Source organism: Chrysemys picta, unplaced genomic scaffold, assembly GCF_011386835.1.
Source record: "Chrysemys picta bellii isolate R12L10 unplaced genomic scaffold, ASM1138683v2 scaf44, whole genome shotgun sequence".
NCBI lineage: Eukaryota > Metazoa > Chordata > Testudines > Emydidae > Chrysemys > Chrysemys picta.
Window position 1 is genome coordinate 98315 of NW_027052751.1, and position 18328 is coordinate 116642.

The 18328-nt window shown below is 41.5% G+C and overlaps 1 protein-coding gene and 1 pseudogene across 1 annotated transcript; both read left to right on the forward strand.

Moving 5' to 3' along the window:
- The first annotated feature begins 6586 nt into the window (after positions 1-6586).
- Positions 6587-7510, forward strand: LOC101945064 (olfactory receptor 4D1-like; annotated as a pseudogene).
- A 6697-nt stretch (positions 7511-14207) lies between these two features.
- LOC101944788 (olfactory receptor 4D1-like) lies at positions 14208-15155 on the forward strand. Its single transcript, XM_005286734.1, has one exon. The coding sequence runs from the start codon at positions 14208-14210 to the stop codon at positions 15153-15155; it is 948 nt and encodes a 315-aa protein (XP_005286791.1).
- Positions 15156-18328: the final 3173 nt, after the last annotated feature.

Consider the following 18328-nt stretch of genomic DNA (forward strand, 5'->3'; position numbering starts at 1 on the left):
CACAGCTCAGCAGGAAAGGCCCAGAGGCAAGTGCATAGATGCCTTGGTGATAAAGCCAAAAGGGTCCTTCTTATCTTCTAATCTGATCCCCTGCCTAGCACAGGGCCTACAATCTCCCCCAGGGTTCCCTGATTCCAGCCCAGCTTCTGTGTTATCTGTTGGCCAGGATTACAAATGGATTTAGGCATCTAATTAGATGAAGACAGGCACTGACTCGGATTTATCAATGCTCCTATGTGAGCTAAGTGGCTAAATCCCATGGGCATTCAATGGGAGTTGGGTGCCTAAACTGTTGGTGCTATTGTTAATCCCAGTAGGCACCTATCAGCTTCTTTAGGCGTCTAAGCCCCTTTGTAATCCTGGCACTGCATCTATTTTGTTGACTTCCAGGGCCTGGGCTTCTCTGCAATTCCAGAAAATGATGGCAGGGATTTGCAAAAGAGCCTAAGGAAGTAACGCATGTACATCTTGGGCTTCTAACTCCCTAAGACTCCCTTAAGAATTGCAACCTCAAATGATAGCAAATAGAGCAGTCAGCAGTGGCTAGGAAAAGGAGGTCAAGACACCAGGAGCTCCTGTGATCTAAGCCTGACTATGCACTATATTATCTCAACTCTCTATGCCTCAGTTTCCAAAACACTTAATCTGAGGGATATTAACTGATACAGGAAGAACGATTCATAAAGAATCATTTATTTAGAGCTGATCCATGATTCTGTTTTGTTTGAGCTTTTAATGAATTTTCACGGATCTGGGTGAAATATTTGTCAAGTTATTTTTTTCAAGCAGATTTTCCTTGTTTTGCACAGGAATATAGGAATTGCCAGAGACAAATGCCCCGGGTCTGACTGGGGCCAGCCCCAGATGATGCACCACCCACAGCCTGGAGCAAAGGTTTGGAGAGTGGGAGATCTGCCCCCAGGTCAGCAGCTGCAGCATTGTCTGCCTGAGTCTGCAGAGAGCCTGAGACAATGGCTCTAGTAGAGGGGAACTGCCCCAGACATCTCCATGGGGTTTGAACTCCCAGCCCCACTTCTCTGAGGACCCCAACAACCCCACCCCATCAGGGGGCTCAGTGTGGAGAGGGAGGGGAAGAGCCCAGAAGTCCTGATCCCATCACCCAAGTAGATACACCCTGGTTGGGAATGTAAGGACTGGGGAGACCATGATTGCCTCTGCCTGTCTGTGGGCACCTTGCTGATCCCAAGGGGTGGGGGAGAGTCACCCACTGTCTCTTCTGGGATGGAGCAGGGGTCCCATGCCACTGTCCCACCCACCACTGACACTCCACGTGGGCACAGGATCAAGGGGGAAGAGCCCTATGCATGGCCCTGGAATGTCTGAGAGTCAGCAGAGCTTTATGTGACTAAGTGTGCCTCTTTCCACAGGCTCATGGAACAGCCCTGCTCAGGGAAGTGACTCCTGGAGGAACCATAAGGGAGGTTCCCTGTGAGTTAGTGGCTGGTTGGAGACCTGCACCATAGCGATTTAATTCATTCTCTTATCACATGTAATCTTGAAGATTCTCGTGATCCACGCCAATGACTCACCCTGCTGAGCTCTTTGTCTCAGCAATACCTTGTGGCAATGAGTTCCCCAGGTCAATGGACTTATGAGCTCTTCAGGAGAGCTTCTTGAACATTTTCTATCTAAACATTTTGTTTGTCAGAAAATGCTATTTCATCAAAACAAAAACTTTTCTCGGGAAAGGGTTGGATTCGATTAATCTTCTGGTTTAATCTTTTTTTTTGTTGTTGTTAAAGGTGCAAAAAAGACTGAAATGTCCTGTTCTGACATTTTCCAGCTCAAAATGTTTTTTTCATTTTGATATCTCATTTAATTTATACTAAAGAAAAGGTGAAAATCATTAAAAAGGTCAAAATCAAACAAAACTTTCCTCTGGAGCATAGGGCGCATTGCCAGGTGGGATCACCTGGGCATGCCTCAGCTGATCAGTTCCCTGCCTTGGACACTGGTGGCATCTCCGTCTCTCCCAGTCTTTGCCTGTGGCGACAGCGTAGTCTGCTGAGGACTGAACTGCTTTAATTTAACTAAAGTCTTTGGGCTCAAGATGGGGGTAACTGGGTGAAGTTAAATGGCCTGTGATACACACAAGGTCAGGAGAGATGATCGAATGGCCCCTTCTGGCCTTAAACTCTATGAAACTATGAAAATTATCAAAACAAAGTGTTTCCATTGACTGAATGTATTTATTTATTTTAAGATTATCTGTTAATCACTCAATGCTTAAATGTCCAGGGTAACAGTTCCCTCATCACCTAAGTTTTTGACTTTGAGCATAAGCAATGCCATCTCCTTCTAGGTGTTCGGACGTCTATCTCCCAGAGTGATCCACAAACCAGAGAAGTTACGTATTCACCTACATAGTGTTCATGAGGGGCCCAGTCTGGTAGGTGTGCTTAGAGGACACCTACCAGATCTGGTCCCATTCAGACCCTGTCTGTCAGAGGCAGAGGAAAGATTGATGAACTTGAAAATTTGCCCCATCCATCAATATTAGCTAGTCCAATAAAAGATATCACCTACCTTGTCTCGCTCAAAAAATGTGTTTAGCTGGTCGAAAATTTTGAGGGATTATTTTTCTTTGAAAAACTGCATTTTAATTAAAGTTAAAATATGAAAAAGTATTTTCAGAAATTGTGCAATTTTTTTTCAAAGGACAACAAAAAACTGGGGAAAAGCACATTTTTTGTGTTTCCTCCGACACTACCCCTGTTTCTCTACGTTCAGCTCTTTTTATAAGGAAAATAAACAAATAATAATAATAATAAAAGGATTGAAATACCAAAACCAGAACATTTTCAGTTAAAATATTCATTAATTTTTTCAAAAATTGGAAAATCAGTTCTTTTTATATACTTAAATATTAAAATGTTTTTGAAATATTTCAAAAATAATTATAACAAGTGTTTTCATTCCTGAACAACTCTATATTTGTAATAGTGAACACTCTGAAAAGTGATTCAGTAAAAATGGCCTCTTCTTACTTAATACACAGATTTACTAACCATGTGTAGCCGAGTCAGATTTTCAGCAACAAATATAAATAAATAAATTGTAAATACTGTTACTCCTGTCAGCCCTTAAAAGACAGCACAGATCTGGGGAACTGGCTGGTGGCTATTCCTGACTGGCATATTGGCAGCACAATTGTGAACTGATTTTTCATCCGTGACTCCTTTGCGAAATGACAGAAAGCAGCAGGAGTGCACAGGGGTACATGTAGGCAGGGTGTGAAGGAGACGGGGCAGCACAGGGGTACATGTAGGCAGGGTGTGAAGGAGACAGGGCTGCACAGTTAAAGCTTGGTATTGCCTCTAGAACGTTTGTTGCTGGTTATGACAGAGAAGTTGAGACACAGCTTCACACTCAGGTCCCAGGCTGAACTCATGGAACATGTACGTAGGGAATTAAAGTTTAATTTGTAAACTGATGCAGTGTCCAAATGGCCCGGATAAAGTCATTTTACAAGCACATTTCAGAAAGTTGTACAATAGAACCTAGAAGCTGTCCTCAGTGAGCAGAGGGTGGGATGTCAAAGGAGTCTGATGGATCTGAATATTTTCCCTTCAATAGCCACTCATGATTTTTGTTGTTGTTTTGTTGTGTTGGTGCTTTAGTGCCTATGAGCCCCAGTCCTGGACCAGGACTACATTGTGCAAGGTGCTGTATAAACACAGAACAAAAAGACCATCTCAGCCCCAAGGAGCTTAACTCCATGCCCTTCTGGAACTAGCTTAGAACCCAGTCGCATTGACTCCTTTCCTCCTGCTCTAACCCCTTGATCACATTTCTCTCCCAGTGCCAGCAATAAAACTTACTGGAATTCCCTCAGACTGAGGCCACTCAAATGTTCATTTCTTTCCCTGCATCTCAAATACGTCCCTTGTGTCCACCCTGCCTGGCAGGGGAACTCCAGAGCAGGCTGAGTTTGGGTGGCTAAATATATGTTCCATTCTATATGCATCCGAAGAAGTGGGCTGTAGTCCACGAAAGCTTATGCTCTAATAAATTTGTTAGTCTCTAAGGTGCCACAAGTCCTCCTGTTCTTCTTAAAATAAACATGTAACCGAACTGAACCACTCCAGGGATTTCTTAATGATTCCCCTTGTGGCAGACTCCCTAAATCTCCAAAGAGTCAGGTCCCTTCATCCTGCCAGGAAAGCTGAGGGAGATTTCAGAGAATCTTTCATCCTAGAGCCAGCCTTACCTCATGTATCAGATATTATATTAGAGGAAGATTTTGGGGGCTGTCTCATTTTTGGAACCAGGTCCACTTCCCCAGCCTCTCAGTACAGCAGTGATCAACTCTGAGATGTGACTTCCCCAGGCCTTTCTTGCTCATTTGAAGGCAGCTGGGTATGAGGCCATGCACACGGCAGGTTATGCGAGGTATTGACTCTTGATTCCTAAACTGTGCAATGTGATATTAGGGATAGGCATTGTTATTGCCGGATAGGGGGATGCTCAGAGCCCATAGTGAGAAGGAAGGAGAGATCTGGTTGGGGAGATCACACTGAGGACTTGTACTGTTTTCTGTTTGAAAGGGTTTTACAGCTATTTGCTGAGCTGTCAGTTAAAAAGAGTTTGGAGGATAATAGCCCACAGACCCATTCTTCTTCACTGGGGCCCAAACCCGCTCTCAGCAGCCCTGCCATACTTGCTATGACTCTCTGAAACCTTCCCGTGACTAGCTGTGTCCCCAGGTTCTCCCACAGCAGAGAATCTGTGGAGCTCAGATCTCCAGGGTAGGTTAGAGCTGGAAAACAGATCACAGGGAAGTGCCCAGATCGATGGATAAAACCATAGTGAGATTCCCACCATGGGTTTTGTTATTTCTTTCTCTTAGTATAGTCCAGATTCTGTAGCTCTCCAGCAGCTGTGGACTGGAGTGGTCACTGGGCACTGAACTCAGGCATTGTGAATCCCAGGGAGTTTTTTAAGTGTCTGAAAGCCAAAGTCCCATTGTGAATCTAGCCCTAAGGTCCTCAAGTGGTTAAAAGTGGCTTACTTCACACAGATCAAAGTGCAGTCCAGGCTAATCTAATGTGTCTGTTTCTTTGATTCTATTGGTTGTACTCCATAGAGATTTTTATGGGTCTGCTACAGGGCTTGGATCTAAGGGCTCTGTTCCTTCAGCATGACCAGCTTTTACATGATGAGGTCATTAGTTCAATCCTCATGGATGTTCTACTAAAATTTCCTCAACTTATGCTCTCCACAAGCCTAGGGAATCTCTGAGGTGGGCTGAAAGATACGCTGGTGGGCAATGCCTCCATCTCCATTGTCTTCATTCAAAGAGGTCTGCATAAGCACTGATATGACACCCAACATCATTGCCCCTGAGTGCCCCACAGTCCTGAAAACACTTAACCTCACCACACACCTGCAAAGTAGGGAAATTCTTGTTATCCCTGCTTTAGAAATGGGGAATTGAGGCAGGAAGGCTGGGATATTCAAAGCATCTGAGGGGTTCAGACATCAAACACCCTTTGAAGTTCTATAGGAATTGGGCACTTATCTTGCTCTCACTTGAAAATCCCAGTCTAAGAAGGGGTTTGAGTTACCCATGGTCACAGACAATTTCCACGTCAGGGCAGAAATGGAAACCATCACCCCACAGTCTTTGGCAAAAAATGTCGGCAAATTGGGGATGGGGGAAATCTGTTGGGTTTTTTATTTTTACTTCTTTTTCAAGTTTTCATCAGAAAATGTCAATCAAAATGATTTTTTCTTTAATTTTGATTCAAAATTTTCTTCTGTCAAAAGAAATGTCACTGTAAAAAAAGAGGTTTTGATGGAATCAAAATAGCCGATGGGAAAATGGCTTTTTTTGATGAAAATGTGTGGATTTCCAAGACCAAAAAAAATCAAACTAAAATGAAACTTTTTCTTTCATTTGCATGTTTGTAGTGTTGTTGTAGCTGTGTTGGTCCCAGGATATGAGAGAGGTAAGTTGGGAGAGGTAATATCTGACTGGACCAACTTCTGCTGGTGAAAGAGACAAGCACTGTGGAACTTGGAGCTTGACGCTTTCACCAACAGAAGTTGGTCAACTAAAAAAATATGACATCACCCACCTTAACATTCTCATTTCACTTGGTTTCCTTTCTTAATCTTCATATGGCAAATTGTGAGAGAAAGTGTTTTTTTCACTTTCTCACACTTTTAAAATTTCACTTCTAGAATTTTACAGTGAAAAATGTGGAGTAAAGTACAGCAGTGAGAGACAAGGAGAAAAGAAACTGAAAATCCCAAACCTGACACTAAGCACCATAATTTGGCAGTTCTGTTAAACTAGGGCTGTAGGAAGGTGAAAGGGTGCTGTGATGAACAGGGGGTTATTTTGGTGAGTAGACTACTCTACTTCATTCCCAGGACTACAGGATGGAAGATCACAATGGGTTTGCTGAATCAGGGTCTAAAACAAGTCCAAAACAAAGTGTATTTTGTAATGCGGATTAAAAATAGATTTAATATAAGTAACTTAAAGGGGGCGAGAATAATACAATTCATAATTATTGTTTTTTCTGTTCAGTTTCAAGGTATATTTTATGGATATTAAATGGATGAGCAGAACCTCACCACCACAGTGACTGAATTTGTTCTCTTGGGCCTCACTCAGAATCATCAACTGAAATATTTTCTTTTCATGGCTGGGAAACTTCATCATCATGGTGATCACTGACCACAGGCTCCACACCCCTATGTACTTCCTGCTGGCCAACTTGGCTTTCATGGATGTCAGTGTATCATCGGTCAATGCTCCCAACTTGTTGTCGGGTATCCTCTCCAAGCGTAAAACTGTCTCAATCAATGCATCCTCCAGATATTCTTTTTCCATTTGATCGGGGGCGCAATAGTGTTTTTTCTTGTGGGAATGGCTATCGATCGGTATGTGGCCATCTATAAACCACTGAAATACCTGACTATTATGAACCAGGGAGTGTGTGTGGAGCTAGTGGCACTGGCATGGTTGGGTGGATTGGCTCACTCTGCTGTTCAACTTGGACTTCTCCTCCAGTTTCCGTTCTGTGGGCCAAACATCCTGGACAACTTCTACTGTGATGTCCCACAGGTCATCAAACTGGCCTGCACTGACACCCATGTAGTCAAACTGCAGATGGTCTTCAACGGTGGAGTGATCCTCATCATATTATTCATTTGTCTGATAATTTCCTACACCATCATTTTAGTCAAGATCAGGACACATGTCACGGAAGGGAAACGCAAGACTCTGTTCACCTGTGGAACCCAAATTGCTGTGGTGTGTGTAATATTTATACCCAGCATCTTCATCTACACTCCTCCCTTCAAGCAGTTCACCCTGGAGAAGGTGGCCTCAGTCTTTTTCACTGTAGTCACCCAAATGCTGAACCCGAAGATCTACACGCTGAGAAACGCTGAGATGAAAAAGGCCATCAGGAGACTGATGAGCAGAATCCTGTTCTCATGGAGGAAACTGAAGACATCGTTTACCTTTGAATGAACATTTCTGTTAGAAACCAGACCCGAGTACATCAGATGGCAAATATATTCACCATGTGAAATGCGTATCCCATCCAAGAGATCCCATACCGCACACACCTGAAAAACTGTGTTCAAGAATAAATTACAGATCAAGGGCCACAACCTCCATTGACATCTATTGGGCAATGTGTTAAAAAGCACCAATACCTCCACTGGAGCCAGCAAAGCCCACCTGCTGTAAATCAGTATAGCCGCATTGGAGTCAATAGGCCAAATCCCCAGCAGATGTAAAGCTGCATAAATCCATTGGAGCCAATGTGCCAGGTGCCCCAGCTTATGAAAAACAGTTCAACTCACCGAAATGTTTTCTAACAGCTGAGGATTGGAACTTCAGCTATTTTGTTTGTTTTTTTAAATCTATGAATACTGAAAACAAAATCATACAGATCATAGTCTCCTCAGGAGAAGGAAACAACTTTTTCATATATGTTGAAAAAAGTATGTATTATAAATTTTTCTTAATTGGCATGAGGGTTTTATCATAGAACAGTCCAACAGCTGAATATAGTATTCTAGTATCATACGGCTCAGTCTTTTTACTCATCCACATTTTCTTGTTAGTTGCATTTCTCATAAGATTAGTTAGCAATATGAGTTAATTAATTCAATCTCTTTGTTTCTATTTCTATTTCTAACTTCACAAGTTACACTTAAATTCTTTTTGGTTGCATTTTCTCAGAAACCTGACGTAAAAGTGAACTTTTAAACTGAGCTCCTCTACCCTTTTTATCATGAAAAACATATAAGGTATCTTTTTTATTGAAATTAGAATATAAAGTGAAAAATATTATCATTCATATTCCAGAACTTTGTGGAGATAAAAATAAAAAGTATAAAATAAAAATAGAATTAATTTAGTCTTTGGGCTTTCCTTTTCTTCCCCCTGTTCTCCTTCTCTCTTTCTTTTTTAGTTAGAAAAAGGGGGAAAGTAAAAAAAGAGAAAAATGGTACAGAAGTAGTAAAAAACAACAACAAAAGGAAACAAATCTGAAAAAGAAAAATCTAATCATTGTAGTTCAAAATGTAATGAATATTTATTTGTCTTTTTAAAAAACAATTTATATTCAAAACCTTTGACATGAAAATGTTTTTGAAATTTTTCAATAGTTTTGTGAAATGTTTTGACTTTCCCAATCAGCTTTATGTTTATAACTTGTTAGGAGTTAAATTGCTGTTCCACAGTGAAAACTAATTAATCAAGAAAAGGCCTCGTCTTGCTCAAGAGATCAGCAATCCATGTGTATCAGAGACTTTCAAAGGAACTTGCACTCCTAAAACCTTAAGTGCTTTTGAAAGTCCATATTTATCTCCTGTAGTGATGGAGACCATATAGTAAGCACCAAAACAAAAAAATAATAGATAGAGAGCCTGGTAAAAAAGCATAGCTGGCATCAAGTCCACAAGGTCAACCAATTTAGATTCCCTTTGGAAACATGGTAGGCAACTCTAAAGTGAAGGAGTTTTTCTGGAATTGGCAAGCTCGCAGCCTTACAAGTTAGAACTCTATTTTTCTCTATTCTATCTACTCCAAGTTGTACAGATGGATCTATTCTACTAGTAGAGTTGGGTCTATTCTACTGTATTCTGAACTAGTACAGGATGGTCTATTCTAATCTATTCCATTCTATTCTAAACCAGTACAAGTGGGTCTATTCTATTCTGTTCAAAGCACAAATAAGGATCTCATCACAGTTGATACTGAACTACCCAGTGAAATTAGGAAATAGAATATTTTAACTGAGATCTTTATACCACTGACATAGTCAATTACCATATTTCTGTTGAGTTAGAATGCTGAAATTTGAGGACATTAATTGGCTGCTGAGGCCAAAATGAGATCAAATTTGAATTGGACTTTTCAGTCAGAGGTCATCAAAAGCTCATCAGTATTTTCATCTCACCCTTGTTCTCTCCACTACATCCAACTCACTTCCTGGACCTGGCATAACCCCAAGAAATCTTGACTACTCCTCTCCATCTCTAACCCTATGGTCAGGTTTATCTCCCAGATCCAAGAAGAGAACCCAGGGGTCAGGAATCAGAGCCTGCAGCAGATCGAGTTTCCAGGCAGCCTCATCAGTACAGCTGGCCTGCAGCAGGGTGCCTGATTAGCCACCCCACCTGATTGGCTGCAGAGGCCAGCAGGCTGGCTCCTAAGCCAGCAGCTAGAGCAACTCACTAGCCTTGCCATGCTCATGCTCATCACTGAGCCTGCTTATGTGTTAACGTGTTCCTGCTGCTCCTGCCTCACACCCAGAGTCCTACCCCGGCCTTGAACCCCTCGTTGTCTGCTCACTCCAGTTCCTGCCCTCTGCTTTGCCCCCTGGCTTTGGCGCCGAACTACTGATGCTCGCCCTGATCACTAGGTGTCTGGCCCACTCAGACCACTATGCTAGAACACCCTTGTCCCGGTGGGCTGACACCAGAAGACTTGGGATTTCCTTTCTTTGGAGGCTAGACAAATACCCAAGTCATCCCGTTTCCCAGGTATCCTCCTCATGTTGACCCAATAAGTCTTGGAGCTCTGGGGAAATTCCAGAAGACTGAAAGAAAGCTAATGTGGTGCCAATTTTTATAAAGGGTAAATGGGATGATCTGGGAAATTATAGGCCTGTCAGCCTGCCATTGATCCTGGGCAAGATAATTGAGTGGCTGATACTGGACTCAATTCATAAAGAATTAAAGGAGGGTAATATAATTAATGCAAATCAACCTGGGTTTATGGAAAAGAAATCCCATCAAACTAACTTGATATCTTTTTCTAAAGTGATTACAAGTTTGGTTGATACAGGTAATAATGTTGACCTAATATACTTAGTCTTCTCTAAGGCGTTTGACTTGGTACCTCACAACATTTTGATTAAAAAACAAGTACGATATAAAATTAGCATGGCACATGGTAAATGGATTAAAAACTGGCTAAGTGAAAGGCCTCAAATTGTAACTGTAAATGGGGAATTGTCATTGAGCAGGTGTGTTTCCATTGGAGTCCCACAGGGAACAATTCTGGGGTCGACACTATTTAATATTTTTATTAATGCCCTGAAAGGAAAGATAAAATCATCACTGATAAAATTTGCAGATGACCCAAAATTTTGGGGAGTGGTAAATAATGAAGGGGACAGGTCACTGATTCAGAGCAATCTGGATTGCTTGGTAAACTGGGCACAAGCAAATAATATGCATTTTAGCACAGGCAAAATGTAAATGTATATATCAAGGAATAAAGAATGTAGGCTGCACTTAAAGGATGAGGGAGTCTATCCTGGGAAGCAGGGACTCTGAAAAGGATTTGGGGGTCATGGTGGATAATGAGCAGAACATAAGAGACTAGTGTGACACTCTGGCCAAAATAGCTAATGCGATCCTGGGATGGATAAACAGGGGAACCCAAAGCACTTATGCAACCACTGCTGGAATAGAGAGTCCAGTTTTGGTGCCACAATTGAGGAAAGATGTTAAAAAATTTGGAGATGGTTCAGAGAAGAGCCACTAGAATGATTAAAGGATTTTAAAATGTACCTCATAGTGATAACCCAAAGAGCTCTGTCCATTCAGTTTAAGAAGGAGAAGGATAAGGGGTGACTTGATTTCAGACTACCTAAGTATCTACACAGGGAACAAATATTTAATAATGGGCTCTTCAATGCAGCTGAAAAAGGTCTTATATGATTAAGTGTCTGAAAGTTGAAGCTAGACAAATTCAGACTGAAAATAAGGTGTAAAATTTTAACTGTGAGCGTTATTAATCCTTGGGATAATTTACGTGCTGTAAGAATTATTTTGGGGACATTGTCTGGGCTGTGTTATACAGGAAGTCAGGCTAGATGATCACAATGGTATCCTCTGGCCTTGGAATCTAGGAGTCTCTGAACTCCAGTAAACTCTGTAAATTTCCAAAGACTATTGAGTTTGGTTGGCTAATGATAAACATGAAGCAAATGAAACACTGCATGAACTTATTAATGATTGCCCTTGTGACAGAATCCCCAAAGCTGTGAAGTAGCATCTTCTTGATCAGGCCCGGATGAAGCTCAGGGGGATTTCAGGGAGTGTTTGATGTTAGTGGCAGCCTTAGCGCATGGGTCAGATATGGTATAAGGGGAAGATTTCTCGGGCTGTCTCCTCTTAGGAATAAGATTCCCTTCCCCTACCTGTTCGGAGAGCAATGATCAGCCTTGAAATGTGACTTCCCCAGCCATCCTCAATCATTAAGAGGCAGCCGGATCTGATATCACCAACACAGCAGGTTGCATGAGGTAGTGACTGTTTTTGTACATAATCTGCAAAGTATTACTAGCCATGGGCTTTGTTACTGCAGGGGGGAAGAAGTCGGTGGGAGGCTTTTCAAAATAGGCTTGGGTTTTAGAGAAGTCTAAGTGAGTTAGGAGGAGATCAGCCCACTGAGCCTTTACTACCAAAGCTATCTGAGACCTTTGTAAGACTAGCTCTGTCTGACAAGGCTTCTCCTTAGGCAACGGTTCTATGCTGGTCTGATCTGAAAGCCATTATCTCTGGGGCTGGCTGGAGCTCGGAAGTTAAAACCTGAAAAAGCCAAGGGAAGTGCCCATATCTGCTTATGAAACCTAAGTGAGATTCCCTGCACCTAACTCCCTTATTCTACTTTGACAATCCTAAACTGAGAAGTGATATGAGTTATGGAAGGTCCCAGAAGGTGTCCATGGTAGGGCAGAAATTGAACCCAACTCCCCAGAATCCACAGCCAGTGATTTGCCCATAAAGCCATTCTCCCCCTCTCCGCCCAGTACAGAGCACTGTCATTTAAGAATGAGATATTTAGGGCTGGTTGATATTTTTTGCCATAAAAAAAGAGGTTTCCTCAAAACCTAAATTTTGGGGAGGAAAATCAAGTTTCCCATTTTGTTATCAGAATATTGGAAATGGACATTTCATTTCTTTCTTTTTCATGTGCAAGAAAAGTGAGAGAAAGTGTTCCCCACCCCACGCACACCCTTTTTTTCACACATTTTCCTCTCATTCCAGCCTTTGGAGAAAGTGAGGTAAAGTAAAAAATAGAGGGAGATTGAAAGTTGCATGGCCTAGGAGAAAGAGCACCAAACTGGAACTCAGAAAAGCTGTTCTCATTCTGGCTCTGGAAGTTAAGTTTTCCCATCTGTAAAACTGAAATCAGGATAATGAACTCTGCTGTAAGGTGCTTTGAAATCTATGGATAAAATGTGCTATAAAGAGGTAAGTGCTATTAAAATTGAAAAGCATTAGTTTTATTTTCCCAAAAAGGAAACAAAGTCAAAATTTCGCATAGAATTTTATATTTGAAAATAATGTGTTTAAAATTGCTATGAAAAGTTGGATTTGAATTTCATTTTCTTTGCTTTAGAAATGTAACCATGACTTTTTAAAAACAAAACTAAAAATCAAACATTTCACTGATGTTGTTTGATTAATAAAATTAGTCTTTCAATCTGCTCTAGGGATTTTCAAAAATACTAATGTGAGTTGAGCATCCGTAATGCCATGGCAGCTTTGAATATTTCATTGTAGATGAATACCTGCAAATCTTTACGTGTTCACAGTTTTCCAATGAAGATGTCTAAAGTTTAGCACTAGAATACATGTGTACCAAACTATGGTGAGGTGATTTTTCAGAGATGTTGAGCAAAAGCTATTCCTGCTAAAGCCAATCAGACTTAATTCCTTCTCTTTATGTAGCCACTCTAAGGGGTCAAAGACCATTGTTTTGTTAAGGCGGGATAGAGGAATTCAGTACCTCTGATGGGGTAGAAAACCCCAAGCTATCTGTCTCTCTCTCTCTTTCACCTAAAAAGGCCAGCACCTTTGGGCCTCTGGGAGAGATCCTGACCACGGTAAGAGTCAGTCACTATCTTGCTGGAAGACAGTGAGTGAGAAAGGCCAACTCAAGCAAAGCTTTGAACCAAAACTTGCTGGATAAATCTTAAGACTTTTAGCTGCGTGTTTGCACTTTTATTTGCTAGTAACCATTTCTAACTTTGTCTCTTATACTTGAATTCACTAAAAGTCCTGTCTTCTTTTTTTTATAAATTGGTTTCATTTTGTAATCTAAACCAATCCAATGCTGTATTTCAACTGAACTGTTTGGTAACTCCAATTAAACTAGCAAACTATTGAATATTGACTCTGTACAGAAGCAATGAAACTGGGGTTACCTGCAAATAGTAATCAAGGCTGGTGGAAGCCAGGGTGTGACTGGTATGTTGTTGATAGACACCCCTGATGAGAACCTCTGGTCTGTGAATACATCCACTTTGTGAATCTGCCTTCTTCCCAACCCTGAGCCTCTAGGCCACATGAGGAATCTGGGGCCCGTGAGAGTTGTGCACTATCAGGGCTTCAGGAAGATGAATGGAGACAGTTGTTAGCAGGGGGCATTTTGAGTGTGTAGGTTGCTCCTGTTCACTCCCAAAGACCCCAAATTGGATATGATCACTGGTGGAGCTCAGAAGTTCTGCTGAAGCAGGGGTACTCACCATTGGGGCTGAGTACGCAGTCTGGAATTTGGTAAACAAAGAAAATTTCCAAGCAAGTGTATCAGTTAACATGGAGTTAATATTCTTTTAATAACAGTAATGTACTGGGATCACATCACATTTATTATCATCACTGTTCCTTCTTCAGGCATATTTTGAGGTTAATAAATGGAGAAGAAGAACTTCACCACCCCAGTGACAGAATTTGTCCTCATGGGCCTCACTCAGAGAACTGAGCTGCAGCCGTTCCTTTATGTGACTTTCTTAATAGTCTACATAAACACCTGGCTGGGAAACTTCATCATCATCACCACTGTGATCTCTGACTACCAGCTCCACACCTCCATGTATATCCTGCTGGCCAACTTGGCTTTCCTAGACATCAGCGAATCATCAGTCAGTACTCCAAAATTACTCTCAGATCTCCTCTCACAGCATAAAACCATCTCATTCAATGAGTGCATCCTTCAGATGTTTTTCTTCCACTTCTTTGCTGGCGCTATGGGGTTTTGCCTTGTGGGGATGGCGGTCGATCGGTACATGGCCATCTATAAACCACTGCAGTACTTGACTATCATGAACCAGGGTGTATGCATGAGGATAGTGGCATTGGCATGGCTGGTTGGATTGGCTCACTCTGCTCTTCAGACTGGACTGCTCCTCCAGTTACCGTTCTGTGGTCCAAACATCCTGGACAATTTCTACTGTGATGTCCCACAAGTCATCAAACTGGCCTGCACCGACACTCACTTGGCTGAAATGCAGATGAACTTCAACAGTGGGGTACTGATCATAATAATATTCATCATTCTGCTTATTTCTTACACCGCCATCTTAATCAAGATCAGGACACATGTCACGGAAGGGAAACGCAAGGCTCTGTCCACCTGTGGAACCCAGATCACTGTGATGTGTTTGCAATTCATACCCAGCATCTTCATCTATGCTTGGCCCGTCAAGCAGTTCACCCTGCATAAGGTGGTCTCAGTCATTTACTCTGTAATCACCCCAATGCTGAACCCGATGGTCTACACCCTGAGAAACGCCGAGATGAAGAAGGCCATCAGGAGACTATTGAACAGAATGCTGTTCTCATGGAGGGAAAGACAGACATAGTTTATCTCTCAATGTCCATTTGTGTTAAAAACCTGATCTCACTCATATATCAGAGATCAGATATATGTGGCACGTGAAATGTGTGTGTGGTCAAATAAGATCAAATCCTGCACACTCATGAGAATCTCAGTTCACAAATGCGTAATAGATGGAGAGCCAGAACCTCCATATAAGGAAGAAAAGCAGTCAGAGGAAATAAGACGTAGCTCCATATCGGTAAATAGTCCAGATCCCCAGCTGGAGGAAATGGGGGCATCTCACTAAATGGTTTCCACCAGCTGGGGCTTTGACACTGAGAACTGCTGGTCAAAATTATTCTAAGACTGATTTCAACTAATGAGGAATCCATGAAAATCAATATCTTCTAAAAAAAATCTGTTGAATAAATTTTGTATCATAACTAATGGACTGATTGCGATGAAGAAATTACTATCAGATGTTCCAATAATGAATAAGGTCATTTTTTTTACTTTATGGCTAATTCTGTTATCCCTTATATATATACACAGCACTTATCTGCATTTATCATGTGAAGTCTCATCAAAATCTTTTAATAATCTTCACAACTTACTTTAAAAAATAATTGGTTTTAGTTCTCTACATGCTGTTTCTATTTCTATCCCTATCTTCACAGGTTAAACTGAAGTTTTCTTTGCTTCCTTTTTCTGCTAATCTTGATACAGAATGGGAGTAGAATGGGAAACATTTTTGATGGATTTTTTTATAATTATCCTTTTCATTCATAATATACACGTTTTGATTTTTCCACATTTACTCCTTTTTGAAGAAAGAAAGAAAGAAAGAAAGAAAGAAAGAAAGAAAGAAAGAAAGAAGTTGAAATTTATGTAAAAAGGGAAAACATATTTGAAATTTTATTATAAGAGAAAAAACACAGTTCTTTACAAAAATTTCAAAATTAAAAAATATATTTTTGTGAATTTCCAAAAGATATTGTGATTCCTTGTTTTCTTTCCGAACAAGTTCTATGTCTTCAAAGTTTAAAAATGGGCAATTCTTCCTGAACAGATCTTCAGTAAATGTGTATAAGAATTGGATTTTCATATCCAAAAATGAATTAAAACTATTTGACCTCCTGTAAGACCTCCTGAACCAACACTGCACTGAGGCATCTGATGAAGTTTGTTCTAGCCCACAAAAGCTTATGCCCAAATAAATTTGTTAGTCTCTAACATGCCAAAAGGACTCCTAATTTGTTTTTACTGCACTGAGAGAACAGCTACATGCTATTTCTGGCAGTAATACCTTAAAAAGCACTGGTATTCAGCTGAAGTGCCTGGAAGCATAGAGAGAAGGGGTCGGGGGTGCAGAGGGGTCACTGAGGGCAGGGTGGGAAGGGGACAGGGACTGTGCAGGGGTCACAGGTAATAAATCTGCAGACTCTGACCAGCAGTCCAGCTACTCTCCAGAGCAGCTTGCTGTGCACCAGGCCCTTTGCAGGGAACTGCTAAGGGCAAGGATTGAAGAGCCAGCTGTCATCCTTCCATGAGCTCTAGCACTCTGTGGCCTGGTCCCCACTTAGTCCGGACTTCGGACTAAGGTACGCAAATTCAGCTACGTTAATAACGTAGCTGAATTCGAAGTACCTTAGCCCGGACTTACCGCGGTCCAGACGCGGCAGGAAGTCTCCCCCCGTCGACGCCGCGTACTCCTCTCGGCGAGCTGGAGTACCGGCGCCGACTGTGAGCACTTCCGGGATCGATCCGGGATCGATTTATCGCGTCTTAACCAGACGCGATAAATCGATCACAGAACATCGATGGCGTGCCGCCGGACCAGCCGGTAAGTGAAGACTAGGCCTGTTTGTCTTAGGGGGAGCTTCTGATTCATTTATCCTTAGTTATGTTAACTGAAGGGAGAATTCACAGCCGTCATTCTCAGCAAGCTCTGTGATTCATCCACTAATTAGTACCTCCCCGTTTAATGGTACAAGGAAGTAAAAGGAAACTTCAGGAGCGCTATAACTCATGAATCCCAGGGTCCAATGACCCCAGATTTGGATAACGAACACTACCCTATGCCCCCATGAGGCACACCAAACTTCAAAGCAATCGGAGTGACTGTTCAGATTTTAAAGCACTTACAAGAGTTAAGCTTTAAAGCATATAAAATGGCTGGAATGGAAAACTTCTGGCCATTTCTCTGTATTGATGCATGCGGACTGTCAAAAGTGTACCCTTCCTTAAATACAGAGAGAGTCCCCCAAAGACTGAGAGAATAAACTTGGCAGATTGAAACCATTTTGACCCATATCACATTAATGGTCTGAGCTCTAGCACCGTACAAAAAAACCACACCTGAAACTTTTTATCTCTGCAACTCTTAGCTCAAATAACTTTTGAAAAAAATGCTATTTTTTTCAGGGCTTTTATCTCCACAATTCCTAGCTCAAATGACCCTAAATTTGGGTCACTAACCCTACCTTGAACCCTGTTGAAGCCCACCAAATTTCAAAGGAATCTGCCTAAGCATGTCTATATTACAGTGCTTAGAAAGGTTAACTTTTAAACAGTAACCACAATGCAACTTTAGTTATACTGGTGCAGCTGTGCTACTATAATATTAATCAGTTCATTTACAAGCTGGGTACACAACTCACAGACTTCTGTCTATTAACCATAATCTTGGAATATTAAAACAGGGTGATGGTGTTAAACAATGAGAACTCAGATGGAGTAATAAACATAAAAGTAGGCATCACAGTACAGATATTCAGCTAGTGTAAACTGGCTTAGCTCCATAGCACTATGCCAATTTACACCAGTAGGGATCTGGCCCTTCATATTTGTTCAACCTCTCTGACATACCTACAACCAGGGTGAATTAGAAAGAAAGAAAGAAAGAAGTTGGGCCATTCATCCCAATAAAAATTGAAGATCAGATAGAGAAAATCTTAGCAACACTGAATTCCTCCAAAGTTCTATCCCTAGTGGGAATGAATCACACTGCAACCATTAAAAGTTCCACTCTTGTAATTAATCCCATGGGACAAAGAGCTAAGAACACACAAATGGGTTCAGAATTTTTTTCTCATCTTTGGTTTAAGCTCACAGGCAAAGAATATAGATTTAAAACGGCGTAACAGGCCAGATGCCCAGCTGAAATAAAAGGGCCAGATCCCCAGTTGGTGAAAATAGCCCTAGGTACTATGAAGA

Bases quoted from the DNA above. Each gene is read 5' to 3' on its own strand.
- LOC101944788 (XM_005286734.1), top strand. From the start codon at position 14,208: ATGGAGAAGAAGAACTTCACCACCCCAGTGACAGAATTTGTCCTCATG.